Below are 21,517 nucleotides of genomic sequence, written 5' to 3' on the forward strand. Positions count from 1 at the left end.
ACTTGTGAAGAGTTACACCGAACGGCCCAAATCACTCGAGAACATCACTCCGAAGTTACTTTTGGAAAGTGTGCCCAGCAGCATCAAAGTTATTGCCGACAGATTTACACTGCATAACTTGTATGCACTTGGTACTATTTTCACCTTCTGTTTAAGGTCAACAGTGCCAATATTTCTGCAGGACTTCCCAAATCACATCAGGATTATTTCCCATTTCCTGAAAAAGCCTGCATAAAAGAAAAAAAATGAACTGCAAATTATTTCAAACTGCCACAAACCATCCATCAGTGTTGCACAAGTGCTTTTCTGAGCCATTATAACATGCCCCAGCTGATGCCGTAAGCAGGAGGCAGAAAGCAGAGTGATTTCCACTCTCAGAAAAATATGGTATTTGTGATTTCTTCTGAACGCCAGGAAACGGAACATAGGCAGAATATTAAGAAAACAGACAGCTCTCAGTGTCTGGGTGGGAACACTCTTGTACAGCTTTACCGTCGAAGACATTAAGGCAGCAAGCAAACACCTCCCAAAGGCTTTCCAGCCCCACCTAAGGCCAGTGCCAGGGAAGGAAGATGCATGCCTGTTATTAAACACATCTCTCTCTGCAGGACTGTCCAAGAGTGACTGGAAGACACTGAACTCAGAGAAAGCAAAAGGAGACCAGCATCCCACTTCCAGCAGTCAATTAGAAAGTTCCAGTTGCATCTCAAATAATAAAGCTTTTTCCTCATTCCAACTTAATAGGGAGATTCCAGTTAAATGCTTAAATCTAAGCAAGTAGTGCACATTTTTAAACTAAGCTTCTCATTGTAAGACTTGGGGGTGGGGGGGAAGGGCTGTTGTTGGGAAGTTATATGTTAATGCTGTGAACATCTCATCTTCAAAGGTTAGACTACCCTGCATATAAAGTATCTACTTAAAAGAGATACACTTGAACAGCCATGACAGCCTGTTCCTCTCCTTTTTATTATCTCTACTTCATGATAACGTAAGCCTCTTAGCAGGAGTTCAAAGTTCTGTACTGAGAAACTGAGACTGACATCTAGATAGAATATTAATTGTGAATACCTGGGTTGAATATGGGTAGCAGCATCTTGCTGCCATAAAACAGATTCTGTTCCTGTAAACAGGTATGTACAGTTCGCAAATATAATTTTCCTTCTATAAAATCACCTCCTGTTTCATTAAATTTAGCACTATATCTGGTGCAGATCTGTAAACAGATTTTGGCTTACATGTGGAGTGGTGTGAAAATGGAAGATTCAGACTGAATTCTAAATATCTAAAAACGTGGCCATGTTTTTCTAGAAAGCCCTTTTTCATGTCAATTGAAACACACAATGTTAAATGAAATTAAAGTGTTTCAATTTTACTTTTAAAATTCCACTGTACATGATACACAAAAGCAAAGTAACTTATTTAAAAAATCAGAACATTCTATTCTGATAAAAAGACCTCTTTTTAAATGCATATAAAAGGTTAATGAGATTCCAACAAAATCATTCTGGTCCCTTTAAGCTAATTTGCGGGGCTGACTGGAGCGCTTTTCTGGGCAAATAATCAGAATATTGTGCATCAGGCCAACACAGAGGTGCAGAACACAACACTTTTCTAAGACAGGGGGAGAAATGAGGCCATGAAAGCTCATGGCCACAGAAGTCTCCTTCTCTTAACATCCATTCTCAAAGCCACAGCTCTTAAGGATCAAATTCTACCTGTGTTCAGGGCATTATTTTAAAAATGTAAATCTGCTTTTTAAAAGTCAAACCCTGGCATCTTTACCAGATGGATAATAAGGGATTTTCAGAACACAGTTTGGCGATTGATCTGACTGTCCAGGAAATGGCCCTTCCCCCATGTCAGATACATTACACATCAAAAATACACAGGGAAAAAAAAAAAATCTAAATAACCAGATCAGTTACAGCTTGAAATCCATCTCTCCATGCTAGCCATTACCATCCATCGCAAGCTGTGGTCCAATTACCCCTCTAATTCTCTCAGTGAAATCAGGCTATTTTCCTTCTTTTTGTCTCACTATCAAGCATTCAAATCAATTCCAGTCAAATACTGATCTTCATGTTCTTCCATTAAGAAAGATTCTCAGCACTTTTAAAGATCTTTAGCAACACACAACATCTATTCCCTGTTTGTTTGTTGTGTAGGGCTAGTTTCTAGTGCCACTTAGAATGAAGCAATATATTCTACAGTGAACTTTTAAAGCCGGTGTCTTCAAGTCTGACTGTAAGCAAAAGCAATTACTGTTCATAGAACAATGACCAGAGTTACGGACAAAATCATGAATAAGTTTGACTATGTCTATTCCACTCTTTCCACAGATATCCCAATAATCTCTGGGGAATTTAGATATTCCACAGTTCGCCTGGTTTTCACACTTGTTCAGTTAAATTGAGGAGGTACAGACTGTAAGGCACCGAAGCAAGGCAATACCTGAAATGTGACGTGATCAAACACCATGGATTGTGAATAATTCATAGCAGAAACTGAGCCATTTGCAGGAAGAATCTAAACTCTCCAGTAAATCCTTAAAACGAATGAGCGTGCATGCAGGAGAAGTCAGATACCAGCAAAGGGCCTAAAATGTTGCACGCTTTGATAAGGATTTTGCACCAAGATCTGTGAATACCACAAGCAACCACTGAAGCCCTGCAGTTCTGATGAACCCCTGCTCCTGAGTCAGGAACTCCTCTGCAACGACCAAGCAGCAGGACGCAGGTAGCTCCCAGCAGGGCCTACATTCCCGCTATTAGCTTCTCCGGGAGGTCTGCTCCCATTTGGAGCTACAGCACAATAGCAAATCGCAAAATGAGCAGTGCATGTAATGAAGTGAAATGAAAACAGAAGGGCTCCTGTACATAAAAAACCCCCTCTGAAGTGTCACTAGCAGTAGCTACTCTGCAATATTCTCTGGAATTGTATTTGAGTAAAATTCCTATTTTAGTATCAGCAGGCTCTGCGTGAGGAACAATGCACTCAGCCTGCTGGCTCAGGTTCCCTCTGTAAGGCAGAAGCAAAGCTTCCTGCCCTCAGAGAAAAATTAGCAATTGTATAAGATAACTAATTACTGGAAAGCACTTCAATATTCAAGTGAGGAGGATTATTTAGAGTTAGAAAAGGGTTTGCTACTGCCTTGATGTATAAATATAGTTCAGTACAAAGTAGGACTTTGAGAATCTCAGGAATTACAGGCACTTCGTTGCTGGCAGTATTTGCATGAAACTATTGGTAAGAAATACGCATAAGCAAAACCAGAGCCATGAATACCACATAGCAGGTAGAGCAAAACCTCCTGTATGCACCTGTCTCCTCCTTTTCTTCCAACTTGCAGCCTTACTAACAATGCCACCTAAAGCAAAGATGCAGCCCTGTTTAACCTTCTTCCTGAAAAGGCTGTGGACCAGAAAATAGCTTTTAAAATTTCAGTTTTCAACTAAACAGAAGGGGAAGACACCCCCATCCCCAAAAAAAGGAAGAGACTTATCTAGAAAATAAAACAGCTAGGATGTACCATTGTGTGTAAAAGGAAACAGGGTATGCTCCATATTGGGCACAGTTTTAGGACTGATTCATCTGACTGTGAGGTATCTTGGCTGTTGTCAGACTACTGCTCCACCAGAGAAGTGCAGGTGTAATTATTATTGAAACAAAAAGTTAAAGTCATGATTCCTGGCCTTTCCACACTTTCCTCCTTACATGTGACAATCTTCTTCCAGTAAGAAAAACAAGCAGGGTGTTTTTCTGTGCTGCACTCAATGCAATCCATGGGAAAAAGAAAGGGCTGTACATCGGCAGCTACAACTCTCCCCTGCCAGACATCACTTCTGGGTGCCCATTCCCCTGGATTCAAAGGGAGAATGGAGAGAGAGGGGGAAAAAAAAAAAATGTCTATCACTGAGCCCTGAACTACTGATCTGCTCAGAGAAGGAAAAGTCAGGTGTAAGGCAGCCTGTTCCTCACTGACACCTGATCTAGGACAGAGCAGCACACATTGCTGTCTCAGAGCTGATGCCTCCTATCTCATTTTCTGAGAAAAAAAAAATTAAAAAAACAAATTGCACTTCTTTTTTCACTTCTTTTTTGGTCTTGCCAAAGAATATACAATACGAGAATATACATGGTGGCATCAGATGTTGCTTTGCTTGTCTGAAAACAAAGGAGATCTATATCAGCTGTAAAGTAGTGCAGGGGTTTACAGAAGAGCAGCCACAGAAACACAATTCAGATGCTGTTCTTCATTCTAAAGCAGCAGCACTGGGGCCACCTTGGGCTTGGCTGACACTAACACCAACCATAAAAACAGCAGCATCATCTGCCCAGAAGAGCCCATCTGTAATAAAGATATTACAAAACTGAAATAGATGCTAAAAAAAAAAAATCCCAATGATTAGAAATGAATTAAAAATACACTGAATAAAGCTGCCAGTGGTATCAACACTTTCCCTGGCTCTAGTGAGAGGTCCAGCATTCACAAAGTAGCCTGTCACTACTTTGAAGAGGTAACAAAATACAAAACAGGAACTTTGGTTCCCAGACTTATCTTTAACATAAAATTTTAGTGGCTTGCTTCAAGGCTCTATCTGTTCTATACATACATCTCACAACCAAATTAAGGTCCCACAGAAAGCTGACGAACCGATCAGATGGCCCACTCCTATTTTAATGGAACTGATCTCTGCCCTGTCTCCCTGTGCAGCCTTTCATGCTGTATCACATAATGCAGCATCCCTCCAATACTGTGATATTCTAGAACTGGCTTACATGAATCCATTATTAGGGAGTCCATAACAACTTTCTTCTGAGCAAAATCATTTAAAATAAAAGCAAAAGGTGGTTTATACCAATTTAACCCAGGGTCACCTTCTTCAACAATCAACAAAATCTGCATAAATGGATTTGTGAGTGAAAGATATTCATAGAAAGCCTTCACCCAGCCAGGCTGACAAAGACTTTCCTCAGGGCTCCATGCCTGCCTTGGCATGAATACGTGGCCAGGAACACAGGGGTTCAAGCAAAAGCTAGCACTAAAGAAACCCTCTACCTGCTCTGAGGAAAAAGCCCCAACGCTCATCTCCCAAATAAAAAGATAAAAGGATTTTTCAGGTTTGTTTTTTTCTTTTTTTTTTTTTTTTTGGAAGTACAGCACAAAGCATCTCCCTGCCACAGAGCCCAGCCACTGCTTCTGACTTTAAAAGAGGCCATAGATGTCACAGGTGAGCTCCTTCATCCCATTACTACTCAGTAATTACACCAATGGAAAACACAGCCTAAACCTGGCACCAGTAAATGCACTTGGAGCCTTCACAGCCCCACAGGCCTCACTCCTTTGGTTGCTGTTATAGTTGAAGCACAACAGAGTGCCTCCCAGCAGAAATTAGAAACCTTTTAGAAACCTTTTCATCCCAGTTTCACCAAATGCACTGAGGATGCTTATAAATATTCAATATGAATTTTTAAACTCTCTTTCTCTCATTTTCCCTCACCCTAATTAGCATTAGAAATCGTTTTACTTTTAAATACACAGATGGGAGCCAAGTCTGAAGTCAAAGGCACTCACTCGCTGCAGCAACAAGGGCCACATAAGAGTAGAGCCAGCTAGAAGCACAGGCAGCCCCAGGCATCGAAATAACACAGAACAAAGCACAAACAAGAAAGGATTAGTCCAAATGGCAGTGGAGAAACATGAAATAGCACAGAGGACTAAAGCTGTGCCAGAACTTACCCAACATGAAATCCAGTCTTCTATGTCCCCATGACCCCAGGCAAGCATTTCACACTTTCTCATTAGCGTGCTATAATTACTCTGAAGGCTCAGCATAAGGACCCAAACAGCCCTGAAGACTGTCACAGGCAGGTCCAGGTCCCAGAGTTATGACTCCATCTTCTTGGCCAGCTTCTCACCTCACCTGTGTGTTGTTTAGCTGCCCCCACCAAGGCCTGGTCTGCTCATCGTGCAAACAGAACTGGAGATGTTAGCCATAGCTTTATCACTCCCAAAACGTAAATCTCATCAGAAGAAAATTCTTGTGAAATCAACTGATTAATATACAGTACAACATTACTCAGAAAAGCCCACCTTAGATACAGACATGTTTTTAGCTGTTTCATATACTTAGCCAACCTCCTCTTAAGGGAGCCAGTGGCAATAAGAAAGGATTGCAACTACTTGCTTGAGAGATCCAGCATTCAGCATAAATACTGTAACATGCCTAGTAACAAGCCTACCTGCTATTGCATATGTAAGAGCATGACAGCCTTGCTTAAAAAAGCTCTATTAAGTCTTTCTGAAGCCAGCAGAAGAAGTTTCCAATAGTTTCTCTAAGGTGAAATGTATTTCCCTCTAGAAAATGCCAAACGTGATAGCCAAAGACTTTGGAGTATGTATGCCTTTGGATTTTATTTTATCCAAAAGGATAAAACAAAGCCTTTTCTCTCATCCCTCTTGCACGCAGCAACCACAAGGTTCAGCAGTCTTCCCAACAGCTGCACATGAAGGGTTTTGTAAATACAGGGCAGTAAATGGAACCAGTTGTAGCTGGCTATTATGCTTACACGTTCAGTCTGTCCACGTGGAATTCATCTGAATTCCCCAAGGCAAAAAGGGGAAAAAAGGAAAAGGAGGTACTTTCAGAGCATGATTCATCTGACCTGTTGTAGGTGACCATGTTAAAATGAGCAGAGCTGAGCCCTGGGAGCACCTCTTTGGCTCCAGCCCATCAGAGGAGCACAGCTGTCTTCATTCAAGTAGATCGATTCTGATGTTAAAATCCTAGTTCTCATTTTCTCATTGGTTTTGTTCTTTTGTTATCGTCACACAGTGCCTCCAGGTGCTTACAAAACACTGCTCCATTGGTTTGGTTTCAAGTTTGCAATATTTGGAATTTGATTTGCAATTGAATGAATCATAGAGGGTTAATGTTTTTTTGTATTTATACCGCTGATAAGTTTGTCACTGAAGAGCTTCATCCTGCAAGCACATAACAGTCATGTAAGTCATCAGCGACGAGACTATGGATTTGCTGATAGCTTTATCAGTGATTTGGAGAAGCTATTGGAGGCTTTTTAAAGTTATTCTAGTTTATGTGAATGGATCTGTGCATTTGAGAAATTTTATATGTTACTCCTCAGTAACCATAAAGCCCCTTATTGATTCTACCACACGCGCTGCTGAAAGTAGGATACTTTCCAGATTTAGAGGAAAATGTTCTTCCTTATGCACTGGAACTCCCATTGGACAGTCTGGATTCATCTATATTGTCATTACCTGGAGTAGATGACTGCTACTGTTTGGTTGACAGCCTGAAGTTAAGGTTTAGCAATCATCACTATGTTCTCTTACAGAGACTTTAAGGATCCTGTGAGAAGAACACCTCAGCCAAGCCTTGGGCACCAGGAGGAATCCTGTCGTTCAGCACCCAGGAAAGTCACTATGAGCATCTGACAGTGGTGGCATCATTTTTAGCAGCAACAAATAGCCACCAGGAAAATACAACAGACCGCTCCAATTGTTCAGTTACGTGGCTCCATAACAACCACAGACACAACAGGTAAACATACCCATTGTCTATAATACTAAAGTAAATATAATTCCACCAGAAGTTGAATCAATTAAATTTTCTTTAAAAAGGCATGAACAGCACATTTTTTTCCCACAATTTGGTAGAATTTTACTCATCCTGTTAAAAATAAAAAAACCCCAAACACCCAGAACAAGAGAAGCAGAAGTTAGACTCCCGATTCTCTTTAGGGGCACTTGGCCCTAGATTTAACCTTCCTAACTTGCTTATGTTAGTTCTGACTTCAAGGAATCGCTCCTCAACTCATCAACATAAACGACACCAGGGCCAGAAAGCCGGTGAGTACTTGAGCCAGTTAACTAACTGTAGTTCATTTACCCCGTGACACACAGTGCTTTAAGAATACAGGGGGAAGAAGGATGGTGCCCTAAAAGTGGTTTTGCCAGTTCTTTGTTTTATGACCAAAAGCCAACAAAATTTTGCAATTTGTGCTCATCTCCTGCTCAGAGCAAATGGGTTCCTTGGGGTATCCTGCCACTCTTACAAAGTTCTTCTGTGTTTCCAAAGCATCTTTCAAGACGATAATACTCTGTGAGAGTTTTCACACTTCAAATAACCTTCTCACCAAGATCATCCAGGACCATTTAACTTGTGTTTTCCCTCTCTGCTGTTGCTTCTCATGGTAGCACTCTGCTGTAGGTCTGTCAGGACACACAAGGCATGAGTTTCAGCTGTATGAGGTTTAATAAAAGCAAGTGTAGAGTCTTGCACCTGGGAAGGAATAACCGCATGTATCAGTACAGGCTGGGGGGGTGACCTGTTGGAGAGGAGCTCTGCGGAGAAGGATCTGGGTGTCCTGGTGGATGACAGTTTGGTCATGAGCCAGCAGTGTGCCCTGGTGGCTAAGAGAGCCAATGGGATCCTGGGGTGCATCAAAAGGAGCGTGGCCAGCAGTTCAAAGAGGTGATCCTCCCCCTCTACTCTGCCCTGGTCAGGCCCCATCTGAGTATCGTATCCAGTTTTGGGCTCCCTGGTATAAAAAAAGGCAGGGATCTCCTTGGAAGAGTCTAGCAGAGGGCTACGAAGATGATTAAAGTCCTGGATGATCTCCCCTATGAGAAAGAACTGGGGATGTTCAGCCTGGAGAAAAGAAGGCTAAGAGGGGATGTTATTAATGTTTATAAATATCTCAAGTTTGGGACACAGGGGGAAATGGCCAGCCTCTTTTCAATGGTCTGTGGAGACAGGACAAGGGGCAATGGCTTCAAGTTGGAGCACAGGAAGTTCTGCTCCAGTATGTGGAAGAACTTTTTCACAGTGAGGGTGACAGAGCCCTGGGACAGGCTGCCCAGCGGTGTTGTGGAGTCTCCTTCTCAGGAGATATTCCACACCCGTCTGGATGCCCACCTGTGCAACCTGTCCTAGAGAACCTGCTAGATTCTCTAGAACCTGATGATCTCTTGAGGTCCCTTCCAACTCCTACAAATCTGTGATTCTGTGATCCTAACTACTCCTTGTATCTTAGCCCTGGCCAACACCATGAGTCTGTTCTTCTGAGATGCCCCAGAGCCTCCTAATATTAGGAGAATCTCAGGCAATCACAACTGTAATATTCTTGTTTCAGTTGCCTTGCATGGCAGTCTAGTAAGTATTTGTTTATTTATTTATTGATAGGATTCATTTAATTAATGTTTGCACAGCACTATAGACTGTGCTATAAAGCTATAAAATGCCAAGTGCCATTGTAAACATATTAATGGGTATCTCTACATGTGTAATATATATGTACATAATCAGGTATTTCTTTAGTGACAAATATTTGATAAACAGTCTAATATGTTTAAATAATGATGGAAATCTCTTCTTCAAATCAGTACAACTGTCTTACAAAAAGCTCATAAGAAATAGCTTGATTTAGAGTCTGCAAATTTAAGTGACCATGGTGTATTTTTAACTGAGCAGAATCAATACTGCTGACACCAATTAGCAGTGCTAACAAAGGCTGCTTTGCCTGATCCATATCTCCTTTTAAGCTTGTAGCCAAACAGGTTGACTACTATTGTCACACAGGGTGTCACATCAGCTCTAAAAACACTGAGGTAAAAGCCATGAGATAAAGTTTCCTGGTTTTAAAACTGCATTAAGATGTTGTGTGTCCCACCCAAAAATTACCAGCACTGATATCTCAAGGATGGAGAAAGTGCAAGACATGGCTACTCACTGATAGCCTGAATTTCAGCGGAGCACTTCAGCGTTATTTTAAAATCTACATCCACACAGCAAAGTGTGATGGCCATAAACATGTGGAAGTGCTCAGCTACTGGAGCACCTACAAGCAGGGTCACAAACTCAAGCTCTAATGAAGTACTATAAAAGCAGCTCAGACCAAAATTAGTTGGTTACCGACAAGAGCTACTCAAGAAAGCAGAGAAAAGGTGAATTGCGCTAATGCAAAGATGCCAGCCCTTATCAACACTTAAGGAAGATTTGTCGCTCTCTTTCTATTCAAAACCTTTATTCTATTCTTTTTTCTCCAGTCTGTTTAATGCTAGGCTGCCAAGCAATACCCCATTGACAGAAAGCGCTTCACAGGGAGGTTTCTGTTGTTAGACCACAGCTGAACAAGTCTTGCAGTCCCCAGAGCAGCACTCAATTCCTGGAGAGAAATAGGTGCTTTAATGGCAGGGAAGCTGATGGGTAACAATTAGAGGCAAAATTGTGACACTGAAGTAATGGGCAGGCAGACAGACTGTTTCTTCTTTTCTTTAAACATAAGATAGTAACCTTCAGAAGAGCAGGGCACAGAAGCTTTAAGGAAAACATTTTCTGTCGAGTCAAGGGAAAGAAAATTTTGGGACAGTGCTGTTTTCCGTATTTTTGTAAAGTTGCTTGACTCTGCTAAGAGAAAGCCAGGGACATTAATCCCTGCCGTTACAAAACCAGGTCAGCGGCAAATTCTTCCATCACGTATGCCACTGTGAACTGGAGAGAATTTCCTCTAGGCTCCGGGACACAAGAGCCCAGCTGTCCCTTCACCACACTCACTGCTCCGGTGGCTTCCAAAGCTCTGTATTAGACAGAAGAAAAAGGATGGCCCAGATGTGCCTGGCTGCTAGCAATAATGACAAGAAAGGGAAAAAAATAGTGCTACCACCCTTCCCCTTCCTCCCAGGACCCACCTCATTGACCTTTCAGGCAGCTATGAAATAAGTCTTTTTACTGTTTGTTACTACCAATTAATAAATGACAGAAGTTTATTGCCGGCAGAAATAGTGGTCAATCCAGTGTGTGCTCATATGTTTTCTTGCTTTTATTACATCAGTCAAGCAAGGCAAATGGAGGTTCTCAACTAATCACTCGGCATGTTTCTCCCTTTAGACCCTGGAGTACTGGTTTCCCTACCAAGGTACAATGTATTTTACATGAATAAAATATATATTAAAAAGGAATAAAAAAGGATTTCACAGAATAAAAATGAGTGGTTTAATTCCCATCAAAGAAAGAAAAAAAATCCACTTGCTCTTCTATCTGAGTTTTACTCTGAACCATACCTGAATTTTAGGATAAATTGAATGGTTTTACAGCTGAAAGAAGTACATTTATCTATGAAGTTTTGGGATTTAAGTGGTAATGTAAAACTTAATAGACTGAAATGGAGCAAAGGCCAAAAGTCAGTTGATGTCCTGATCCACAAATGTTATTCCACCAATGCTAACAACCCATTTTTCCAAACCTGCAGATTTTTTCAGGTTCTGATTTTTCACCCAAATTCTGAAGTGACAAATTGGTTTTACAGTTGGTTCAGAGTAACTTCTAAATCACTAAACTTAGTTGACACACATTTCTAAAATTAATTGACACAAGGAAACATGAGGTCCCTGTGGGACCTGGGAATCCACCAGCCATGGTTATAGTTTATTCACCGTATCTTGGCTGCAGCTAAAAGCCTGCAACAGAAGCTTCTGCTGCACTCAGGGTTGCACAGTATGTGACAAAAACAGTGCTCACCCACAGAGCGGATTTCAGAAACACCCCCCCCCTTGTTTCACCGCTGTTTCATAAAGAGTGAATAGGCAGGCAGGAGAATCCTCTGTCATCAGGAAAGGGGAGGCCATATCCCACATCTTCTACTACCCAAAAGAAGAGATTGACCCATTCGGTGTGAGTTTGATATCCAACACCTGTCTAGTAACAATACCAGTTTCTCTAAATAATAATAATAAAATATACGTACTTGTTGGATTTAGTGTTTTCATGTTTGGTTCTATACGAGAAAGCAACTCTGACATTTTACCCTTCCATCATCAGGTAAGCAAATAATCTAGTTCAGATATGAGTATCTAGGACACACTTGCTAACTGGTTTGATGTAAACACTGAGGTCACTCTTTCCATTTGCTTTCTGTGGACAAAGAAGTTAAGAATGTACCATTTATACATAAGTTTTGTTTGAGCAGGTAGGTAATACACAACACAGAACATTATGGCCCAGTTCAGTCCTTCAGTGAGTAAACTAGAGCTATCACTGCATAATTTATTTGTTTATAATCCCAGTATATAAATGGTAAGACTGGGCTAGCTCATAATTCGTTTTTTTAGATCCAAGCTTCTGCTACTTGCTGAATAAAGCCAGTGTTCAGCTGAGTTAGACTTTTGAGCTACTGTCATAAATCCATCACCAAATTGGATTTCATGCCGGCTGACAAACCGCGTGTGGTGGCCATGCAGAATTTCACACACCACACCACCAAATGCACCTCTCTCTGGGATAACACACTCTGTCCCAAAGCACAGCCCAAGGCCACTGAGCTGGAATTAAATTTCTCTTTCAGTGGTATAGGGTTAACTTCTTCAGTGAACTTCTGAGCGTTAAATGTAGAGCTCGCCTTGATTTACAAGAAGAGCAACACACCAGACTGCTCCAGGTTACTTGGAGAAACCCTGTCTTTGACAAATAGCCGAGCAGTTCGGCTTCCTCCCACCAGAGGCCAGTGATGGATGGAAGCTCTGGGCTGCTCACTGCAATATTTATAGCCACCATGCAGTCAGCATCCTGCAGAGACATGACCCATTTAATTATTTGAAAAAGTTGAAAGAAAAAGGGGAAAAAAAAAAAAAAGAACAGGGTTTCTGACAACTAAGATGGCATTACATGACAAAAATAAATTTTAGACCCATTAACCACAGGGCTGAGTTTTGCACTACAGCTTGCCCAGAAACCAGCCACCCATGTTCCAGACTGGAACTGCACAGAAGGGTTTCCCACATGTAATATTTTAATAAGAGCTGGCAGAATTTATCATTCAGTTTAGCCTTTTGGCTTCATTTCCAGCTCACAGAATTTTCTGTGAGTGCAGATATTTCTGTGGACTAACTGAAACTACCTACCAGATAAATTCTACATAAGATTCAGCAACTACTTTGAAAGTATTACAGCATTTCAAACTTGAGTTGCATGGATTAATTTTAATTGGAATAATGCCAGAGACAGAGGAGGGAAAAGCCCATATGCAAATTTCTACTTCGTTACACTATGAAGTATTACCGATTCAACTGTCCCAGGAAGGCTGATGCTCTTCCTTTGTTTTGTTGTTGTTGGGTTTCTTTTGGTTTTTAGATCAACATGGTCTTGCTGGGAAAAGCTCTGGTTTAAATGAAATTTCTGCTAATAACGTCCTGACTTGGAAAGAGTTAAACATGGTAGTACTCCTGCACTGGTAGTAACAGTGCTGTAGTTGGGTTTGTTTTCCCATTTTAACCACAGCAGTTCAGTTACAGCAGTAGATTTATATAAGTAGGTAGGGTTTATATCTTGTCACCCGTCTTATTTTACAAGATAGAAGGCTATCTTCCACCTTTGCACAAAGGTTGTTTCTTCTAAAAGATACCCCACAATGCACCACAGTGCTCTTCTGAAGGAGCGAAGCCCAGCAGTGCTGTCGGTCCTGGGGACCATTTACCTGCTGATAAACAAATGCCACAGGTTCTCAGGTGAACCCTTGGCAAGTTGGGAGTAAACTGACTGTTTCTTTTGGCCCAGAGTTTCAATCTAGATTTCAACTCCCAAGCTAGAAACAAAATGCTCTACTTCATTCAGAGTTACCTAAACCACCGAGTTCCAGTTGTAGGTCCATCTGGTGATACCAAAACCCAAGTCTTCAAAGCAGGGTACTATTACAAAAACATTTACCCTCAGGTCTGGGGACAAATTCAACTTTGGTGTAGGCAGTAACAACAAATATCCATGTTGGATCTTAGATATAGCTCTCAGACTGCTCTTAACACATGAAAAGCCTATTCAGGGGAATGAGAGCTTCAAACAGAGCCCCAGGCAGAGCCCCAGCATATGGGATCCCAATGGCAATGAGTATATCCATATGTTGCAGAGTCCAGAAATAGCCTGAAAGTCATCTGCAAGAAAGCTATGTGGGCAGAAGGAAGGAGATCCCAGGCTGACAGCAGGACAGTGGTACCATCCTAATGGTTGTTGTTTATCTGATATTAAAGTAACACCTTTGACTATAAATTCCATAGCACAGGTCTGAAATAGCTAAGGAACTGGTAGACTTGAAGTGAAGGGAACTTCCAGTGAAAAGTCAGAGATCTGTTTCACATAAAATCTCTCTCTCTTGGTACAAATCCCGAACCTCAGTGGTGTGGCAGAGAACTGTCCACACACCATCGTGATTCTCTTACACAAAGGTGTATGAAGAAAAATAATTGGGGAGCTGAGGTGACTACAGACAGTACTTTGAAGGGATTTTACAGAAATAGGAAAAGGAGAATCACCAGAGTTAGGAGAAACATTATAGGGCAACAGGCTGTTTCCTACCACAAAATAGCAATGAAGAACTTGTGATGGCCCTGACAGTGGTTCCCCAACCCACAAGTAATCTCTGGAGCAGGGACTCTAGAAAAGAAGCTGGCTCTGGTCAGATGGTGTCCAGGCAGCCTGTGGCAGAGATAAGCCTGAGTGAGCTGTTCCTGCTCCGCTGGCTCTGGCAAGTTGGGAAAAGGAGCAGGTGGCAGCCCCCAGCATCCACACTTTCAGCACTGATGCTCCTCAGCTGCTTAAGCCCTGGACCTACTTCATGGAGCAGAAAGCTGTGCCTGATGCCTTCATACCACACTGCAACAAGTTTTCATGAGGTGAGCACTCTGGGCTAGACAGCAGGAGAAAGGCTAGTACACCTCTCGTTCAGTTCTGGTGTGCTGGGATCACTGCGTTCCAGAAATGCTGTTCACTTCTCATGTTTTCCCTATTTTTCTCCTTGACACTGGCAAAAATAAATATAAACTAAATGAAAACAAATAACTGCACATCCCCAATTGGGCAGCATCATCAAAAACACGAGTGAAAGAAGAATTGCTTGTAGCACGTTTCCTGGGTCTCCACCACATGCTTAGTTTCACCAATGAGTTGAAGCAATATGGAATAAACAAAATTATAAATGCAGGGAGCTTTATAAATAGCCAGAATTTCATATCTTTGTGTTTACTGATCTGCAGCTCTGTAAACAAAACTTATCTGTAAAGGTAAGGTTTAATGTGCGTGTTTTGCAAAGGAACAGAACTACATCATGTATTCAAAACAGTAATAGAGCAATTACAGCAGGGTTCTACAGTACAGGAGTCTGACCTTCTTGTTTTACACTCAAATAATAAATGCTATGAAAATCTGACAAGGTAATTATTTTATACCTCAAACAGAACACTCACCGCCAACAAGCAGTCAGTTTGAGTCTCTGGTAGAGAAGGAGCTCTACAGAAACTGGGTTAGGGATGTACTTCAGCCTGTGGTTTATATTCTTCTTTTTGTTGACAGTTTACAGGTTTCAGATGTGTGAATACATTTAAGTAATGGGGGATTTTTTTATGATCTGAGTTAGCCAGTTACAATGTTTAACTCTGGGTCTTTCTCTGCATCCTAGACAGAATACAAAATTAAAAAATAACATAAATAAAGGATAATTTGCAAGTATTTCCACATATAAGGCAAACTCTACTATTGCAGGAAAACACATTTAATTCCACTACTGTTTGTCTCAAGTGCAAATAGTAGCAAACAGGATTTCCCAGTCTGTGCCCAGTGATTTGTCTGGGCTACCCATAAGGAGCAGATGAGGATCCCTCCAAATGCAGATGGCTGCTCTCTCTGCATCTCCCTTCTTTTTCTGGGAAAGGAAGCTCTCCATCACCACCCAGCAGTGTCCCTTACCACTGCAGGATCAAACTCTTCCCAACAGTTAATTGCTTTTTCCTTCTAATTTAAACATATGAGCTCAGCCTATCTCCTGAAAACTGAAACATTCTGTTATGGTGAGACGACCTCTTGAAATCTCAGTACTCACACAATTACTATTGGCATGGATTTTCCTGTTTCTTATCTCAGCAATGCAAAATTGCAACAATGAAATCTAGGAAATTCAAGTCTTGCTTTCCTCAAAAAAATTGACCTTGTATCTTCCATTTCTAAGAGGTTTTTCTGTTTCCATAATAAAGGATTATTTTTGCCAACAAACATCCTTTCCTCTAGGCCTGTATAAAACACAAAGCTAATTAATTATTAAACACATATTAGCGCACGGAAACACTGCAGTCTTGATGCTTGCTCTCAAGTCCTTGCACTCCAGTGGGGCCATGTGGGGAGATCCGGGCCTCCGCCTCCTCTTCGCCTGGGATGCTCCATTGCTTCCACATCTGTTTCACACCTCTGCACCCTCTGTGCTGCCTTCAACCAGCCAGAAGTAAAACGGTGATGAGCGCTTGCATTAGCGGCATGTGTGAAGGCAACAGGGGCACGTTTATCGGTGAAGCATTGACCACTGTATACGTGCACAAATTGCCTGGTCAGTATTTATGCAGACAGGGTCAGCCAGGAGCCTGACTAAGAATTCCCACTTCTTTCTTTCTTCGCTCTATGCATAGGCATTAGGGGAAAAGGAACAAGAAACACACATATGTATATAAACACACATACCTCTAAGCACACACACAGGCCCACACCCGCAACCAGCAGTTTTACAGGCACAGAATCCCACCCACACGTCACAGTGCGTTCTGGACATGCAGAAGTGTATCCTGGCACCTCAGATACCAAGCTAGGCAAACAGCTCTTCTCCAGATTTAGGGGCTGATGTACACATGAGGGGATTTTCAGGGCTTTAATGTGTGGACCCCAGGATGAAATTTTCAGGATCCCTGAAGGAAATCCTGGCAAAGAGCCCCGAAAGCTACAAACCCATTATTCTGCCTCCTGGACAGCTCTCCACACCACAACTCCCAACTAACAGGCTCCCAGCCTAGATGCTGAAGTTGACTGCCACAGGAAGTGGCTGTCTTCTTTATCTGTTAAGTTTTGCTTTCAGTAAGTCTGTACTTATACAATGTAAGAAAAGCCAACCAAACAAGTTCCCAATGTTTCAAGCAGAAAGCTTGGTCCTCAACCAGCAGCCTCCTAAGCATAAATGGGAACCAGAAAAGTCAAAGCTGTGAGAGGTACCTTGGGTTTTGCAAGATTTAGAGGAAGAGGTAATTAGATGATACATCAAGGAAAAAACATATCAGCTTTCGGGAACATAAAATTCATGTTTTGAAATCTGTGTTTGGTTCTCATTTTAAAATCTGAGGCCACTGAATGCCAATTGTTTAAAATCCTTCACCTCAGTGCTATCAGAAGTGGGATATTTAGCTATGGTGGCATTTTGTACATTGTCTCGGTCTCAGCGTTGTTGATGAAACAGAAAGAGATGTCTAAGTCCTGGTCTCTAATTAGAAGACCTTTCCAAATGGTTCTTCCAGCTCCCCTTGTTAGAAATGAATTAAGAATTGCAAGGCAAGGTCAGAAAGAAGCTTTTGCCAGCTTGCATTAAGAAATGTATCCCAGTGGCAGCCATGCCAGGAGGCAAATAGAATGAAGAGAGATAAAGATGCTTCTTTTGCAGTTCTCACAGTTTAACACGTAGCTATTAGGGGGACATCCTCATGACTTCTGAAAGCTTGAAGATGGAAAGGCTAACCATTTTAAGAAAAGAATATGCTCTATCACAGTATCTGTTTCACCAGGAATGTATAGAATCAATTTTAGCATGTATAAAATGATTGAAAAATTAAAAACACCGGGAAAAAAATAAATCAAAGGGCACAACCAGAGTCACAAAGAGGTCTGAAGTCTGCATTCAGGAGTAATTAAGGGAAGTTTAAACAAAATTTGAACAGTATTTTTGAGACTCTGTCTCATATCAGGATCCTAGATCTAAACATAGGCACCTGTTTACGTAAGTACAAAGCCCTTCTTAATTCATCAAGCACTGAATTTCAAGTACACATTTTAGCCCACCTGAAGTCTTGGGGTGGTTGCAGAATGATGGTAGGAAGCATGGCCAAAGAATCAATTAGAAAGCACATCACACAGTTCATAACATTAATCTTCAAGGCAATGCTTTCTCTTGGAGTTCTGCAGAAATCTGCTGCTAAGTAGATGTAATATGCACTTGCTCAGAGATTGTTTGTTATTAGGAAAAACGCATACACTAGAAATATGTAATTTAAAAATCAGCTCCCATGAAGTGATGTTAAAAGAGGTCTGTGATACATAGCGTGCATAAAAGAAATCCCTCTCATACACATCTGAAATCCACACACAGAAAAAAGCTGCATCTGCCCTTGTGCAGGTTCCCCAGCGGGAAAGTCCCTGTGCTGAAACAGAGGTGATTATTTTCAGAAAACAGCTCTTCTCTGAATTTTGTTTAAGTAAATATTATCCAAACAGCTCGTGTAATGGATGTATGCAAAGATCACGTCTTCTTGTGGTATAATCTGGGTTTTTTTTTCTGGTATCTTTTGAATATTTCATTAGCCAGCATATCTACACATGGTACTTTCCCCCGAGAGTTTCCCACTAAGGGCTCTGTTTCCATACACACACATGGCCACGTTCAACTTTCTGCACTGTCGTTATCACCATGAAAGCTGAGTCTGCAGACTGTAAGCGGAGATGCTAGACAAGCCTGATGAAAGCAAAACAGATTAGGAGACTCTTCAGTTCAGTAATACTGAAGAGACACTGGGGTAGATGGCATAAGCTTTTATGAACTCTTGCCATCCAAGCCAGGTTATAGATTCCCTCTGTAGAAGGCAGATTGTTATCAGCCTCTCAGGGTTTAACCTCAGATACAGACAGCTAAATGCCAAACCCTGCCAACTTTCCCTGTTCCCTAAAATTACTGCCTTGCAGAGAGTAGGGTGCTATTTCCTCCTGCATTTGTGGAGGAGGGGTGGGAGGCTATCGAGCTTTTCAGGGACTGAGATGATGTAACCTAGAAACCTCTTGGGACGGCATGTGCTCTGTACAGGAGCCACCGTCACCATCTGCCCCCCCCCACCCTGTGAGCACACGCACATCACACCACAGCTCTGCCAGGCTTCATTCCTAGAGACGCCCGTGTCCACGGGAAGCACCCCCCCCCGTATCCCCCTCCCGCAGCATGTGCTGGAAAGCAGGTACTCTCCTCTCACACACCCGTGGGACCTCCCTCCAGCTCTCTGCACAGATAAGCTACAAAATCTGTATGTCTCCTAATGTGCCCAAAGCACCCTGGGGAGAGGCATGGTGAAGGGGAGAGGACTGTAACAGCCCAGAATTTCTTCTTCCACAAAATCCCCTCTCTGTCTGTTTCTTCCCCAGGTGGGTCGCAGGATCATTTGAAAGCATCTAGCAAAGCTATCAAGAAATTGAGCTATGCAGAAATGTACCCTTCCCTCCTTGTAAGGCCTTATCAGTCATATATCCCCAGGACAGGAAGGAGGGAGTGGGAACAGGAGAGGAATAAAAAGGGGAAACTGTTGACCGAAGAGCTGTGTCTAAGTTTCACATAACAGGACCTATTCCCTGCAATGGATCCTTTCCCAAGGGCATCACCAGCGCAGCTCTGTCGCTATCAAGCCAAGGCTATGAGCCCAAAACAAAAGCATCTTATCAGCAGCAGGAGTTGTCTGTGGTCAAAGCAACAACGATCTTGTCCTCGTTTCTCTAACCAGCTCCCACTGGATTTGAGACAAGGCAGCCGGAGGGAGGGAATCTCATTTCATATGCCAAGTGCTGCCTGGGCATTAAAGTCTGCCCGGTACTGTACTGACCAGAGCACTCTATTAGCCTCTCCTTGTCTTCATCCCAAATATGACAGTACCCCAAAATATCTAGGGGTCTAACTGTTATCTGAATGGAAGAGATTTCTAGTGGAGCTGTGAAGAGACTCCCTGCCGCTGTGTCTACCTCAGATTTCCCGGGACCTCTGGAGCAAAAACAATCTCCAATGGCACTTTAAGTTTCCCAGTTTACATTCATTAGCGATAAGCACTGATTGCTTATCATGCTTAATAGTAAGCTGCTTCTTCAGCCTGCGGGCATCCTGCTTCTCTGTGAGATTAACAGGAATATTAAGAAGCCACCGCCTCACAAACTTGAGCGTCCAAACCCCAATAAAACCTTCCATTTAAATTGTGGGGGAAGCTTCTCCATGGAGATGCGGCTGTAATTATTTTTTTAAGTGCTGGGAGCAGTTTCAGTTGCAGGCGTGCGCAGGAAGCCCTGGGCGGCTCCAGCCGGTCCTGCGCCCAGCCCCAACTCCCGAACCCCGCAGGATGGGAGCTCAATTGGAGGATGTTTACATAGTAAGTCAAAAGGCACCGAGCTACCATGTGGGAAACTCCTCTGCTTCCCAGTCCAGTCAAATCACCCTTCTGGGCCGCTGCTGAGAAGCGCTCGCAATGGGTCTTAACACCGCTCCTCCTAAAATCCCCTCGGAAAGGGGGGGGGATTAACGCGGGGACAGCCGGGGCGCGCCCCGCTCCGACCCTTCTCCCCAGGTAAGTCGCGGGCAGGACCGCGGCGGGGGCGGCCCCGCGCCTCCGGGATGTTCGCGGGAGGACGCCGGATGCCCTCAGCCCAACGTGAAGGGCACCGCACCTCCCCAGCGCCCCGAGCCGGCGGGGGGCTTACCTTCCGAACCCCACCGAAGCCGTGCTCCGCCGCCACCCGCTCGGCCTCCGCCTGGCCCCCGCCGTGCAGCTCCACTAAGAAATGGTTGGTGTAGACGGCTCCCCGGGCCGGGGCGCCGAGGAAGAGCAGAAAGAGGAGGAGGAGAAGGAGGGCGCCCCGCAGCAGCGGCGGCCCCGCCGGCATGGCCCCGCGCTGCGCGCCCGCGGAGGCAGCCCGCCGCGCCGCGGGGAGGGCGCCGGGCGGGCGAGGCGGGGAAGAGCCCAAAAGAGGGGAGGGGAAAGGAAATAAAATTTAAAAAAAAAATAAAATGAAAGCGGCAGGGACGGGAGAGGAGCTGGGCAGCGGGGACCGGGCGGGCTGCGGGGGGCTGCTCCGGGGCGCGAGTGTGAGAGAGCGTGTGTGTGCGCGCTGGCAGCTCCGCATTCCCAGCCCCTCCTCGCCTCTCATTCAGCGGCGGCCGGAGGGAAAGCACCAGCCGGGAGGGGAGATTGCCGCGCTGCCAATCATGGGCGAGGAGGATCGCCCCTGCCCCTCCAGCGCGCATCTCTCACGCCTCCGCACACCCCGCGGCCCTCGCAACACCCGTAACGCCTCCCCTACACCCCTCGCACCTCCCTCCACGTACACCCACCAGCACACCTCACACAAACCTTCACAATACCCCCCTCTCCGGAGCCCCCGGCCCGCCCCCCAAATCACACCCGTACACCACACACCAGCCCGTTCAGCACCCACCCCCCCGCTCTCGCATGGCAACAGCTCTTCTTCCTGGGGGGGTAGGGGGGGATGGGGGCGAGGGGAGCCAGACTTCCCAGAGCAGGACCCCATAGGCAGGTGGATGCCGGGGCAAGGAGGTACTTTTGTCACTTTGGCAAAAGCCACTCGGCCAGGACCAGGGGCCAGCACACAGCTTCCCTTTTGAGCCTGACGCACCCGTCTCTAGCTCGCACCCCACACCACCCACTCACAGGGCAATCAGCAAC

General features: G+C 43.8%; 1 protein-coding gene across 1 annotated transcript in view; it reads right to left on the bottom strand.

Annotated features, from left to right (window-relative positions):
- The window catches only part of PCSK2 (proprotein convertase subtilisin/kexin type 2), a gene marked incomplete at both ends in the record, with an annotated part of 100,897 nt that extends 80,180 nt beyond the window's left edge, over positions 1–20,717 (bottom strand). Inside the window, one exon of the mRNA XM_084261107.1 lies at positions 20,535–20,717. Coding sequence (XP_084117233.1) covers positions 20,535–20,717 — 183 coding nt within the window. The remainder of the gene's footprint in view (positions 1–20,534) is intronic.
- Between the last annotated feature and the right edge of the window lie 800 nt (positions 20,718–21,517).

Source organism: Gallinula chloropus, assembly GCF_964237585.1.
Source record: "Gallinula chloropus genome assembly, chromosome: 3".
NCBI classification, from domain to species: Eukaryota; Metazoa; Chordata; class Aves; order Gruiformes; family Rallidae; genus Gallinula; species Gallinula chloropus.